This window comes from Mus caroli, chromosome 2 (assembly GCF_900094665.2).
Source record: "Mus caroli chromosome 2, CAROLI_EIJ_v1.1, whole genome shotgun sequence".
NCBI lineage: Eukaryota > Metazoa > Chordata > Mammalia > Rodentia > Muridae > Mus > Mus caroli.
In genome coordinates this window covers 85,325,961-85,339,434 of record NC_034571.1, presented here as the reverse complement: position 1 = coordinate 85,339,434, position 13,474 = coordinate 85,325,961, and the positions used below count along the sequence as shown (strand labels likewise).

General features: G+C 45.2%; 2 protein-coding genes across 3 annotated transcripts in view; one reads left to right on the top strand and one right to left on the bottom strand.

The window, feature by feature from the left end:
- The window catches only part of Ddb2 (damage specific DNA binding protein 2), a 23,576-nt gene extending 16,526 nt beyond the window's left edge, over positions 1 to 7,050 (top strand). The window contains exons 5-10 of one of the 2 annotated variants that reach the window (XM_021156580.1): positions 1,274 to 1,373; positions 1,448 to 1,625; positions 1,871 to 2,013; positions 6,015 to 6,179; positions 6,304 to 6,349; positions 6,617 to 7,050. In XM_021156580.1, coding sequence (XP_021012239.1) covers positions 1,274 to 1,373; positions 1,448 to 1,625; positions 1,871 to 2,013; positions 6,015 to 6,179; positions 6,304 to 6,349; positions 6,617 to 6,681 — 697 coding nt within the window. In that variant the 3' untranslated portion in view covers positions 6,682 to 7,050. The remainder of the gene's footprint in view (positions 1 to 1,273; positions 1,374 to 1,447; positions 1,626 to 1,870; positions 2,014 to 6,014; positions 6,180 to 6,303; positions 6,350 to 6,616) is intronic. The other variant, XM_029474139.1, reaches the window with a different exon arrangement.
- Positions 6,486 to 13,474, bottom strand: part of Acp2 (acid phosphatase 2, lysosomal) — a 9,345-nt gene continuing 2,356 nt past the window's right edge. Inside the window, exons 4-11 of the mRNA XM_021156581.2 lie at positions 12,624 to 12,776; positions 12,424 to 12,522; positions 12,255 to 12,344; positions 11,672 to 11,804; positions 10,613 to 10,695; positions 10,369 to 10,475; positions 10,080 to 10,255; positions 6,486 to 8,043 (exon numbers count right to left, since the gene is read on the bottom strand). Coding sequence (XP_021012240.1) covers positions 7,910 to 8,043; positions 10,080 to 10,255; positions 10,369 to 10,475; positions 10,613 to 10,695; positions 11,672 to 11,804; positions 12,255 to 12,344; positions 12,424 to 12,522; positions 12,624 to 12,776 — 975 coding nt within the window. The 3' untranslated portion in view covers positions 6,486 to 7,909. The remainder of the gene's footprint in view (positions 8,044 to 10,079; positions 10,256 to 10,368; positions 10,476 to 10,612; positions 10,696 to 11,671; positions 11,805 to 12,254; positions 12,345 to 12,423; positions 12,523 to 12,623; positions 12,777 to 13,474) is intronic.

Below are 13,474 nucleotides of genomic sequence, written 5' to 3'. Positions count from 1 at the left end.
CCAGTTCTGTTTCTGTCACTTTGGCCCGGCACAGGGAAGACAGGGATCTTAGCTACTTTGCACCATTCCTTTTCCTCCTTAGATTCTGGTGGCTCTGACTTTGACCTGAGTGGGTCATTACACTAGGAAGGCGTTCTGGATCCTTAGCTCTTGTCTTTGATGGAAGAGCTTAATTACTTCTGTAAGTTATAGATTAGCCGTATTCAATTAGACCTTTACTTTCACAGGATAAATCAAGATGGTATTTTGCTTGGAAAGGTAATTACAGAGTAGCGCAGGAATCAAGAACAAGTTTAGCCATGTGTGGTGGTCTTTACCTCTAATGGCAGCACTTGGGAGGCAGAGGCTGGTGGATCTCTAGGAGCTCTAAGTCAGCTGGGTCCGTCTAGAACTACACAATGAGGGCCTATCTTAAGAAAAGAAAGAAAAAAGGGGGGGCAGGAAGGAAAAAAAAGAAGTGCAGTGTTATTGCCCTCCATTTTCCGGGATGTAATGGCCTTGCTGTCTCCTTGGTGGCAGTGTTAACCGGTGGAAGAATCCTCTCCTGAGAACAAGTGGCTGGAGAAATTACACATGCAAGCCACTCTGATGTCTAGCCAGAGACACAGTTCTGCTAAGGAATGATATGTGGGTGCGTGCAGTGAGTCTAAGCAGCTTGGTTATTCTGGGCTGTCCCATAAGGTTGCGAACAACATCAGGAGAGGGAACTAGATGGACTTGGAGTTCTCTTGGCTTCGAATCAGCATCCATGAAATACCTGCTTCTTGAGTCTCTTTTTTTCTCACATAGTTTTCGAGAGTAAAAAGGTTCTGGTAGTCTTTGATTTTTTTTTCCCTAAATGCTCAGAAGGGGAAAGATGTTCACATCTAGCCAGCTTCGAGGAGCTCTGCTGAACAGTTTCTGTTTGGTTTACCCTCTCCTTTGGTGCAAAGGCTGAGGAGTGATGAGTGGGAACAGTAAATAAAAGTCTTCACATCTGGGTGTGGGGAGCAAGCTAGCCTTGTCATTTGTATTGTTGCTCTGAGGTTCCAGGAACTAGCTGAGGATTCTGGGCTCAGCAATAACTAGACACATTTCTGAGTTCTGTCAACTCTTTCTGCACTCTTTCGCAGCCCTTTTCTGCAAGGTAAGCAAGGCTGAGAACCCTCCACTGGGAATTTATAGTAAGACAGTTACTCACTGATTCAACAAATACTTGATACTGGAGTTGTCACAGTGACTAAACAGACTATCTCAGTCTCGAAGGGTCTTACAGCACACTCTCTCCCTCTAGGGTCTGGTTTTGCAGCCTTGATGTTTCTGCCAAGAGCAGAGTGGTGGTTACAGGAGACAATATGGGACACGTGATCCTGTTGAGCACAGATGGCAAGGAGGTGGGTACTGTGTGGCCCACTCCCCATCCCCTCACCCCTTTGGTTCAACACCTGAACCAAACTTTTCTCTGTAGCTTTGGAACCTCAGAATGCACAAGAAGAAAGTAGCCCACGTGGCCCTGAATCCCTGCTGTGATTGGCTTCTGGCCACAGCCTCCATAGATCAAACAGTGAAGATTTGGGACCTGCGCCAAATTAAAGGGAAAGACAGCTTCCTCTACTCACTGCCTCACAGGCATCCTGTCAATGCAGGTGTGACATCCCAAACCCCATCTTTCTTATGTGCCCTGTCTTTCTCACCACTAGCCATCAGGTCAATGGTGTGTAGGACCCTTTCTGGCTCCAACCGCTCCTTTGGCAGTGGAGTTGCCATGGTAGTTTTGTTCATAGTCCAGATTGATCTCTCCTACCCTTACCTAGAAAGGAATGGTACTTTGGAAGGTCAGGATACCAGGGGCTGAGGCTTCCTTCAGCTTAAGGGCTTTTCACTTTGTCAGCTTGTTTTAGCCCAGATGGAGCTCGGCTCCTGACTACTGACCAGAACAATGAGATTCGGGTTTACTCTGCCTCCCAGTGGGATAGCCCCCTGAATCTGATCTCCCACCCTCACCGCCATTTTCAGCACCTCACACCCATCAAGGTGAGTGACAAGAGAAAGGGATCTGTCATTATGGGAAGGGGCCAGATCTTTCCACATTGGGGGAAGGGTCACATACACAGCCTACAATCTCAGAATAACTGACACAAAACAGGCCCCTTAATCCTTTGGCTTTATCTGTTCCTTTTATCCCATTTCTGTAATTCCATTAAGAGTTCTGTTTTTTTTGAGGTAGGGTCTTACTATGTATCCCTGCCTAGCCTAGAATTTGCTACGTAGACAAAGCTAGTCTTGACCTAGTAGAGATCATCTGCTTCTGCATCCCAAGTGTTTGGTGTTAAAGGCATGCACCAACATCCACACCAAGTACCCACTGAGTTTTCTTAGTATATCTTATCAGCTAACTTTCTAAACTTTTCAGCCTGGCATCGATCTTACTGTGGGCATTTTGTATGACCTTGATCCTTTGCTCTGCCCTCTGTTTCAGTTTCCCTGTTTTGCAGCTGACCCATAAACTAACCTAACATTATTGGATTTCCTTACAGGTTTAAGTGGTTTCTAACAATAGAAATATGACCCTTAGTTTCCCAATTTAGACCTCTGTTTCATCTGTAAGATGTACCTAACTGGTAGGGTTTTGTGAAGATGAGTCAGGATACATAAAACACCTGACACCATGATAAGTACTTCATAAACACTTTTAAATAAAACTTAGTATCTCACATTCTTCAAATCAAAACCAATAATAAGCAATATTAAGAATTCTTCTGAAGCCAGGTATTGTGGCACATGCCTTTAATCCCTGCACTTGGGAGGCAGAGGCAGGTGGATCTATGTGAGTTCAAGGCCAGCCGTGACTACATATTGAGATTTTGTCACATGCACACAAAAGGATTTTTCTGAGGATGTTGCTCAGTAGTAGAGTGTTTACCTAGTATGCAAAATATTAGGGGTACCATGATGGCATACATAAATTATCAGGTGTGGTAGTATACACTGGTAATTCTGGCACCTAGTGGGTAGAAGCAGGAATTCAGAGCCAATTATTGCTCTTGCTAGGCTGGGTGCTCTTCTGTCCCATCATATCCATTGATGACAACATCTATTTTTGTTTCTGCAACTACTTCCAAGCCACTGCATGTACCAATTTTCTCTTAAGTATTATTTATTTAATATGTATGGGTGACTTTTTTCTCTTTAAGAGATATATATAGATCATATTATATATATATACACACACACACACACATATATCGAGAGATGGGTACTTTTATTTATGTACATCTGTACACCTGAAGATGGCATCAGACAGTTGTGAGCTGTCATTGAGCCATCTCTCCAGGTGCATGTATGGACGTTTTATCTGCATACATGTCTGTGTACCATGTGCATATGTGCCCTTGGAGGTAAGAAGGCATGGGATCTCATGGAACTGGAGTTACAGATGATTGTGAGCTAACATTGTAGGTGCTAGGAAACCTATGTCCTCTGAAAGAGCCAGTGCATTTAATCATTGAGTTGTCTCTCCAGCCCCTCTTCTCTTGGTCTTCTCTTTCTGCCTTCAAAACTGCCTTAAAGCCATGCATGGGGCACAAGGTATAATCCTAGCACTTCAGGTTGAGGAAGGATTTTAGGATTCCTGGGCTACACAGTAAAAACCTCATAAAAATCAAGAACTGTCTTGAAATTAGGAAAAGCCTAATTCAATTCTATCACAAAAAAACCCTGCTAGATTTGTTTTGAGTGGTATGGTCTAGGGAATGAAGGTTTTCTTTCCTTTTCCCTTCATACCAGTGACTTTCTATCCAAGTCTTTGCTATGCATGGATAGAGGAAGATTAGTAATGGAGCCACTTCAGAACCTAAGTCCTTTGGTGGTGTTTACCAGAGGCTTTTTGTTCTGTTATAGGTTTATCTCTTAGGTTAAAGTCTAAACAAGGTTGCTTGGCAATAGTAGTAAACACCTCCAATACTAGCACTTAGGAGGCAGAGGCAGGCAGATCTCTGAGTTTGAAGCCAGCCTGGTCTACAGAGGGAGTTCCAGGACAACCAGGGCTACACAGAGAAATTGTCTTGGTAGAAAAAAACAAACAAAACAACAACAACAACAAAAGATCCAACCCCCCTCCCCAGCATCCTTCCTCCAAAAGATCTGAACAAGGCTGGTGGAAAAACATTTGTTAAGAGCCAGAGGTGTTCAATGGTTAAGACCGTGCCTAGCATGCACAAAGGTCAGCACCAGAATTACAAAAACAAACAAACAAACAAACAACAAAACAAACAAACAAACAACAAAACAAAAATGCCCAAGTTGGTATCACCTTAAGAAACTGCAGGAAAGGAGCTAGAGAGATGGCTTAGTGATTAAAAACAATGCTGTTCTTTCAGAGGACTTGAGTTTAAATCCCAGTACCTACATGCTAGCTCACAACTGCCTCTAACTCTTCTTCCAGTGCCCTCTTCTGGCCTCTGCAGTCGTACTTAACTTATAGTATACTTACATACATGCAAGCAACAAGAAATAAATCTTTACCAGGTGGTGGTGGTGGTTCATGCCTTTAATCCCAGTAGTTTGAGGCCATCTGGATCTACAGAGCAAGTTTCAGGACAGCCAGGAGTACATAGAGTGAGATATTATACAAAAATTGGTTTTAAAATATCTTTAAAATAAAAGAAGAAAGAGAAAAGGTCTGAGGCATCCTAAGGACCTGGAAAGCAAGCATGTATAATGTAGGGCAACTCACTTTTAAGTCTCCTCCTACATATATAATATTCCTGGCTAGCCTGACTATGTAAACCAGGGCAGCCAGGGCTACCCAGAGAAGTCTTTTAGAAACTAAAAACACCTTTATTTACTAATGTTATGTGTGTGCCTATACCCTCATGCCACAGTGGGCAGAGTCGGTTTTTCCCTCCCACAACATGGACTCTAGGGATCAAACTCAGGTTATCAGGCTTGGTTGGGGTCAGATGCCGTGATCTGCTGAGTGATCTAGTCAGCCCTCATACTTGTCTTATATGCAGTATTGGGTTCTTCTTGACCTATGAGTTGTTAAAAAGAGAGAAAAATATGCATATATACATATATAGTCATATACATTCACTGTGTATGGATATAGTCCAGAAGAGGGCACTGTATCATCTGGAAGTGGAGTTACAGACAGTTATGAGCTGGCATGTAGGTACTAGGAATTAAACCCAGGTTCCCTCTGCAAGAACAGCATGTGTTCTTAACCACTGAGTCATCTCTCTAGCTTCTCTCTTGCAGTTTCTTTCTTTCTCTCTCTCTCTCTCTCTCTTTTTTTTTTTTTTTTTTTTGTTTGTTTTTTTTTCAAGACAGTTTCTCTGTGTAGCCCTTGCTGTCCTGGAACTCACTTTGTAGACCAGACTGGCCTCGAACTCAAATCCATTTGCCTCTCCCTCCCAAGTGCTGGGATTAAAGGTGTGCACCACCACAGCCCAGCTTTTCTCTTGCAGTTTCTTAAGATGATACCAACTTGGGCATTTTTGTTTTGTTATTTGTTTTTTTGCAATTCTGGGGACTGAATACTTGTGCATGCTAAGTAGCTTAACACCTCTGGCTCTTAACAAATGTTTTCCCATTATCCTTGTTCAGACTTTTGTTGATTTCAAGATAGGGTTTCTGTGCAGACCAGGCTGGCCTGTGTGTGAGATTCTGGGATCAAACATACAGCCTTGTGTATACTATATAGGTACTCTGCCACAGAACTGGATATCCAGCCCTTAAAGAATACTTTGTGTGTGAAGGCTAGAGGTTGACAGCAGGTGTCTTTCTCAGTTGTTCTCCATCTTATTTTTGAAACGGTTTCTCACTGTACCTGGAACCCACTGATTTGGCTGGAGTAGATAGCTAGCAAGTTCCGGGCATCCTGTCTCCACCCCCAGCTGGAATTCTAGGTGCATCATGACAAGATTTGTATAGGGATGCTGGGGATCCAAACTCAGGTGTACTTGTACCAACCAAGTCCTCGTCCCTAACTCCAAAAACTACTTTACATTCTGACTGACCTCTCTGTTTCCTAGGCGACCTGGCATTCACGGCACAACCTCATCGTTGTGGGCCGATACCCAGATCCTAATCTTAAAAGTTGTGTTCCCTATGAACTGAGGACAATAGATGTGTTTGATGGAAGCTCAGGGAAGATGATGTGTCAGCTCTATGATCCAGGATACTCCGGTATTACTTCGGTGAGACTTGGGCCCCCAAACAGTGATGGGAGGAAGCAGGGAATTTCTGATTAGAATCAGTCCCCATTTACTGCCTCTGTACTGCCTTCAACCCAGCTTCACACCGATACTCTTACTTTTGTAGCTCAATGAGTTCAATCCTATGGGAGACACACTGGCCTCTACTATGGGTGAGTAAAAGCAACTGTATCTCAAACTGTCTAAGCCTCACCCTATCCGAGGCTGCAGTGGAGGCTGAATTCACCGTAGCTCTGCTCAATTCGTCCCGGGGCAGTGGGCAGTAAATATATCTGGGAGACAGTGGTATCTGGCTTAGGTCACCCATCTGGCTTTATTTTAGTCATGGCAATGTCAGTCTGTTAGTTCCCCAAGACAGCCCCAACCTCTGAGACAGACCAGCAACAGAAGGTGTCAATCAGACTTCTTGTTTCTTCTAGGTTATCATATTCTCATTTGGAGCCAAGAGGAAGATGGGTCACAGAAAGACCATGAAAGACTATGAACATGGTGTGGGACAGCAATACTGGACCCCACAGATGGGAACACGTTCTGTGAGGGGTGGCAGCTGTTTGTTAATAGGCCAGAAGTACCCAATTCTTAGGGTTGGAGCAGGGACACTTGTGACGAGGGATACTGTGGGACTAGGATGCTGACATGTTACTGCTCTAGATTTTGCTCCAGAAAATTAAAGAGTCAACCAACGACGCTCAGGGTCCCAGGTATGTCTAGCCTGGAGGCCAAGTTTATGCTAGAGCCAAGGTACTTTTCTTTTTTCTGATGTATAGGAGCAGAATAACCAGAGAATTTTTAAACTTTTATGTTCAATTTTAGCATGGCCAATAAAAACATATCCTTTGTATCTAACTAAAAACCCAAAGCCCAACAGGGTTTCTGAGTAGAACTAGTACTGACCTGGTAAGAGTGCTCCTTGGATGTCAGAAATGGGGAAGGGAAAAAGGCACAGAACCAGCACTCACAGTCAAAGCCTTCACTTCCTTGGAGCTGCTTCAGCCCTATTTGGGGCCACGGTCAAGGTGTACGGTTCACCGGCTGCATTTACTTCACGTCCTTGAAGAGTCCAGCCCAGCTGAGGAGAGTCACCTCATGATTCCATGTGTTTCACTCCTACCTGTGTCCTCCCACTGTCATCCAGGTACAGCCCAAGTATCCTTCAGACCTGCCTGCGGTTGACACTGTGGTAGCCTCAGCCAAAGGATGACTTTGCTGTTGGATGACCCGAGTTCTTGATAGCCATATTTTATACTCCTAGTGATTTGCAGTTTTTGCCTCTAAAAAAGTACCAAGGGACAATGTCCTCCAAGCCATTTGCCAAAGATGTGGGCTAGAAGATAAAGAGCAAGGCTCGGTGGAAGAGCAAGGCAGATCAAGTACCAGCTTCTTCAGGTTTTTGTGGGGTTTTTGTTGTTTTGTTTTTTAGTCCCAGGTCTTGAGTGAAACCTGAATGCTTGTCTGCATCTCAAGTCCTTAGGGAATATAGAAGAGGCAAATCCCATTTAGAGAAAGCCAGTGTCCAACACAGTACACGGTAAACATCAGGCATGAAGATGGTGAGCCCCAGGTGCCGTGCACCCAGCCGAGCCTCACTCATTCATTTGGGCGTAGGTAATCAGGAAGGCTAACCCTGTCCCTGGGTTGGGATCAGCAATGGTCAGGAGCGAGGACTCAGCCCACCTCCCCTAGGAGGCAGAGGGAAGGGGACTGAGTGGTTGTCAAGCATGGTCTTCCCTGTCTGCAACATGGTGGTAGCCAGGAGGCTGGGCCTGCATCCGGAAGAGGATGGTGAGGAGCAACACTATTAGAAGGAAGAGGATGGAGCCACAGACAGCCAATGCCACAATCACCTCTGGGCAGGGGAGAGGAAGAGAAAGGCAGCGTTAGTATTCATCCCACAAATGCAGAGCACCTACCCAAAGCCAGGGACTGTTGACAAAATGTTAAAATACAGAGGTGGCCAAGACATCCTGCTCCTGGAGTGTGCATTCTAGAGAAGAGATCCAGTAAACAAGCAAGCATTCCATGGTAATGACACATTAGTGATGCTACATGAACAAGATCAGTCAGAAATCACTGAGGAAATAGGACCAGACCTGGGGTCAAGAAGTAAAACATGAGGCCGGCCTGGTCTATAGAGTGAGTTCCAGGACAGCCAAAGCTACACAGAGAAACCCTGTCTCGAAAACAGAACAAAGAAGTAAAACAGATGAGAGCAGGGACATGGGAGTGGGGGTAGGAGGTCACATCTGATAGGAGAATAGGCCTGGTGTTCTGGATTCAGCAAGATGGAGCTGAGTATGCAAGGGGCGCTAGGAAACAGAAGACATCCAGACCAAGCAGAGGCAGGTCAGTCACGGTCGAGAACCTGGGTCTGGTGTGTGATTAATACATGCACATTTTAAAAACAAACAAACAGACATGGTCTCCTGTAGCCCAGACTGTCTCAAAACTGACTGTGCAGTAGAGGATGACCTTGAACTTCTGATCCTCTTCCCCCTACCTGAGTGCTGGAATTAGATGTGTGCACCACCACACCCAGTTTATGCAGTGCTGGGAATTCAACTAAGGGATTCTTCCTGTAGATTAGGTGGTAGAGCAAGTGCCCTACCAACTGAGCTGCACACCTAGCCTCTATTTATTTATATTTCTTAAGAAATGAATTCTGCTGTCTTGAGATTAGTAGGGGCAAGAATAGTTTTTGAGCAGTTCAGGCAAGAACTGATAGTATTAGACTGGAGAGGCGAGAGCTCAACATCTGAGAAACAGAACAATCTGCTAGTGACTGGGTGGTAGGGTATCAGGAAGATAATGCCTAATGGTACACGGTGTGACTATGAGACTAATGTAGCATCCATTATGTTGACAATTGTAAGATGAACAAGTAGATCTGAGAAGAGATGCTGTTTTAGACACAACGTAGATGCCTCATGTGACATCCATGGAGAGAAGAGGCGGCTGGGGAAAGCCTAGCTCAGAAGCATACTACAAAAGTGGAACTTACCATAGAGATGAGGTAGGAAAGCCATGAGGTTGGATGAGATGGCTTGGGAGTCAGGACAGATAGGAAAGGGGGTAGAGATAAGTCTATTCAGGCCATTCATTATTTAGAGACAGGGAAAATAGTTAGGAATTTGTAGTAAGTAAAAAAGCAAAACAAAACAAAAACCCAAAAAACTGAAGTCATGAGAATGGTTGTTACTGTATTGCAGTGCAATCGGGGAGGGAATCCAGGACTTTATGCATGCTAGCCATGCATTCAACCATTGAGCTGTGTCTACAACACTTAAAAAAAAATGTGTTTGAGGAAGAAATGGCAACTGTGCTGCTGAGGTGAGAGAAGCTGACTAAGAATTGATTATTTGGCAACAGCTTCATTGCAGCAAAAGGTGATACAAAATTGTTTAAGATCAAGTCTGAGATAAAAAGTCTGAGAAAGTAAAGCCAGAATGTAGGCAACTCTTTAAAGGACCCCTCAAAGAGATCAGAGAGAGAAAGTGAGACCACAGAAGTGAGTCTCGGAAGTCTTTGTTAAGCTTGGCAATGCAAGTTATCCAGAGAAGAGGCCGTGATCCTAGTAAATGGGAGAAGAGACTGACACAGGCTAAGTGGAGAGGCTGCACCTGAATACTATCTTACATAAGCAGGTAAGCTGATAGATGGGGTGGGAGAATGACAGTCCTCTCCTGGTAACGCTTATTTCTCAGTGATTAGAATATCCCCTGAGGGTGAAGGATGGAGAGAGTACATAAATATGGTCTTAGGGCTAAGGAGGCTGTCCAGGGAAAAGCAGGAAGATGGCTGCAAATATATCTGCTCCCTGAAGATTTCTGCATATGACCTGAACTGTCCCCGGTATGATTAGTACAGAAGCGGGTGGCAGCTCACCTGTGTCTGCAGTATCAGTTGCCAGCTGGCACTCCTTCTGCCAGTCCTTGGGTATGACAGGCTCTGTGAGGCGAAGGAAATCCTGCAGTGGGCAACGGTGAGGACAGCCGGGCAGGATCAGAGGCCAGGGTGCCTTCTTACTGTCATTCCGAAAGTACATCTCGACTGAGAAATTCCTGAGAGTTGACAGGAAGCAAGATAGGGATGCTCACCATGCCCATAACTGAGTCTCTGGGTTTCCCCAGCCATCCCAGTGCCTCTTTAGAAGACACCTGGTAGCCCCACTTACCCATTATCTTCCTGGTACAGTTCAAATATGTGGCAGGAAGCATAGGGAGCTTGCTTCCCATTGTAGACATTCAGTGCCATTTGCAGAGCAACCAGGGTAGTGTCATGCTATAAGGGAGAAGGGCTGCTCATAAGACTTGCTCCTCCACATCCCAGGAACTGGATCGGGGAAGTACCCAATTCCTGTTTTCATACTTGTGTGTTGGGTGGGTGGGAAGGAGCAGGGGGATAGGGTTGAAGCTTACCGCGGAATAAACCAGGAGCTTAGGGAATTGAGAGGTGGTTGTCATTAGGGTCAGGTTCTTCAATATCTGAGCCAGCAGAACTCCTGACAAAGAGAAATCCCAAGGGTCAGTGTCTTGAACCATCACTGATGTGCTTCTTTCATCATATGCTAGTCTTAGAGAATTCTTCTAGTTCATGGGGACCATACTGGAACTCTATACCTCCTACTGCTAAGAACTGTCAAGTTTATAGAGAAGACAGATAAAGCAAGCTATTAGTATGTAAACACAGGTGTAGAAACGAATAGGAGGCACTGATCATGACTTAACAGTACGAACACAGTGTAAACTTAAGACTGCTTCATAGTAAATAAGATGTTGGTTTATGCCAGAGCAACTGCTGTATGCATACTTTGAAAACTACTGCATTCTCAAATGTTTGAGAATGGGTACTCCTGAATGCTCAAAGTAACTGGCACATGTATTACCCCATATCTGTTCTCTAAAAGTCTTAGCAATTCTCTGGAGGGAGGTATGTAGTTAGGAAAAGAGGAAGGGTATTTCAACATGGGTGAGACTTAAGAGTAAGAATGACAGGCCAGGGCTGGAAAGATGGTTCAGTGGTTAAGAGCACTGACTGCTCTTCCAGAGGTCCTAAGTTCAATTCCCAGCAACTATTTGGTGGCTCACAACCATCTGTAATAGGATATGATGCCCTCTTCTGGTGTGTCTGAAGACAGCTACAGTGTACTCATATACATAAAATAAGTAAATCTTTAAAAAGAATGGCAGGTGGTTAGCACACACCTTTAATCCCAGCCCTTGGAAGGTCGAGGCAAGTAGATCTCTGTGAGACCAGCCTGGTCTACACAGAGTTCAAGCTGGCTTGACCAGAACTACATAGAGAGTGACACCTGTGACTCTAGCTAAATATCAGACAACTGGGAGATTTGGGCAACTAGCAGGGATGGCTGGGAGAATTATCTTAGGCAGCCTAGTGTGTGAGAAGCTCCCACAGCAGATTTTCAGTGCTGGAGAGTTCTGAGGAAAGGGTAGTGGCATGTTGTCCTTGTCACTCACCCCCCTGAAGCCGGGCCTTCTGTACTTGCTCGTGGATCCCGAAGAGGAAGAGGAAGCTGAAGTCCTTTAGCTGGCTCAGACGCTGCATGGTTTGGGGTGAGGCCCAGGGCGGCAGGAGCAGCCCATGGGTTTGCTGTGTATCGCAGCGGGCAGGTTAGCTCCCTAGGCCTAGGCCAGAGCCTCTCCAAGGGTGGCTTTCTTCCCCAGGTGGGGAAGGTGCCTGTGTGTATGAGGGAGGAAGAGGAGAGCAGAGAGGTGAGGCAGAGGGGCCACTGCAGCCATGGCAGACAGTGGGGCATTGGAAAGGAAGCTCAAGCATGAAGAGCAGACTCAGCACAGAAGAAATCTCACAGCTCTGAGCTCTGGATGGAGAAGGTACAGAGTGCTGACGACTAGTAAACCATTTCCCACTTTGAGGTTCTTTTTACCCATGAGGGAAGTTCCTAGGTTACATAAGCACGGGCTTGCTGGGCCTTCCCAGTGGGGATGGTAGTATCAAGGCGATGTGCTCTATTGCCCTAGAGACCTGGACCTGTTGAGGACAACAGAAGAGCAATCCCAACAGGCATCTTAGTCAGCTCACCTCACAAAAGAGTGTGTCATACACATTCCAGATGGTCTCTAGGGTCACGTTTGTAAGCCCTGTCTCATTGGCCACCATGTCCAGAAATTGCTATAAAAAATGGAGCAGGAGATCAGCACTGTTCTGGGGAAAGAGCAATCTGATGACCTACACCCGCGCCCCAACTCACTGCATTCTGAATACTTCTGTTCTGATACTCTGGTGTCTGCCGAGTCTCATTCTGCAGCTGTTCATAACGGGGACATGGACCCAAAGGAAACTTCAGCAACTATAAATTAAGGGAGAAACAGGCAGAGAAGGAGTCTGGGATCAATAGGCTCATAACCATAGTTGTTCCCTCACCACTTAAGAAGGGCTGGCCAGTCTTACCCTGTCTTCAGTGATGGGCACAGTGTGGACAGGGATAGGCTGCCATGAAATGTTAGGGTTGAAGTGCTGAACTTCACTGGGAGGGAAGAGTCCAGCCAGGTTGGCCTCAGCACTCATGAGAGTACGATCAAAGTCTGTGCTTCGCACATAAACCTGTAGATTGGCAACAGAAATCTCTTTGTGTGTAGAAACACTTTTGCTCCTCCCCAGAGCCCCAGGGTAGAACCTGTTGTTGATTACTCAGTACTTTATAAACTTACCATGCATGCACACCCTCTCTGCTGCTTCCCTATTCATCAAGGCCTCAAACATTCAGCTACAGGCTATCACCACTATATAAAGCACTCAGTCTGTGGGAATGACTCTAGTTCAAACACTCTTTCCTGTTCTTCAAAAGCACTCATTTGGTAAACTATCTGGTCTGGGAGACTTAAATAACTGGTTTGTCTCCCATGAAGAACAGAGTCCTTGTCAGCCAGAATAGTACATCCCCATCCATACACATGGAGACAGGATCTCAGTATGTAGTTCTGTCCTAAAACTCACTATGAAGACCAGGCTAGCCTCAAACTCAGGAATCCACTAGCCTTTGCCTCCCAAGTGCTTGGATTAAAGGTATGTGCCTCTAATTCAGCTTGGCATTCACTTTTTTCCCACTTTTCTTTTGTCAAAACAGGGTTTCTCTTTGTAGCCCTGGCTGTCCTGGAACTCAGAGATCTGCCTGCCTCTGCCTAACATGTGCTGGGATTAAAGTTGTGTGCCACCACCACTGGTTTGGTACACTTTTTTTTTTTTTTTTTTTAAGATTTATTTATTACATGTAAGTACACTGTAGCTGTCTTCAGACACAC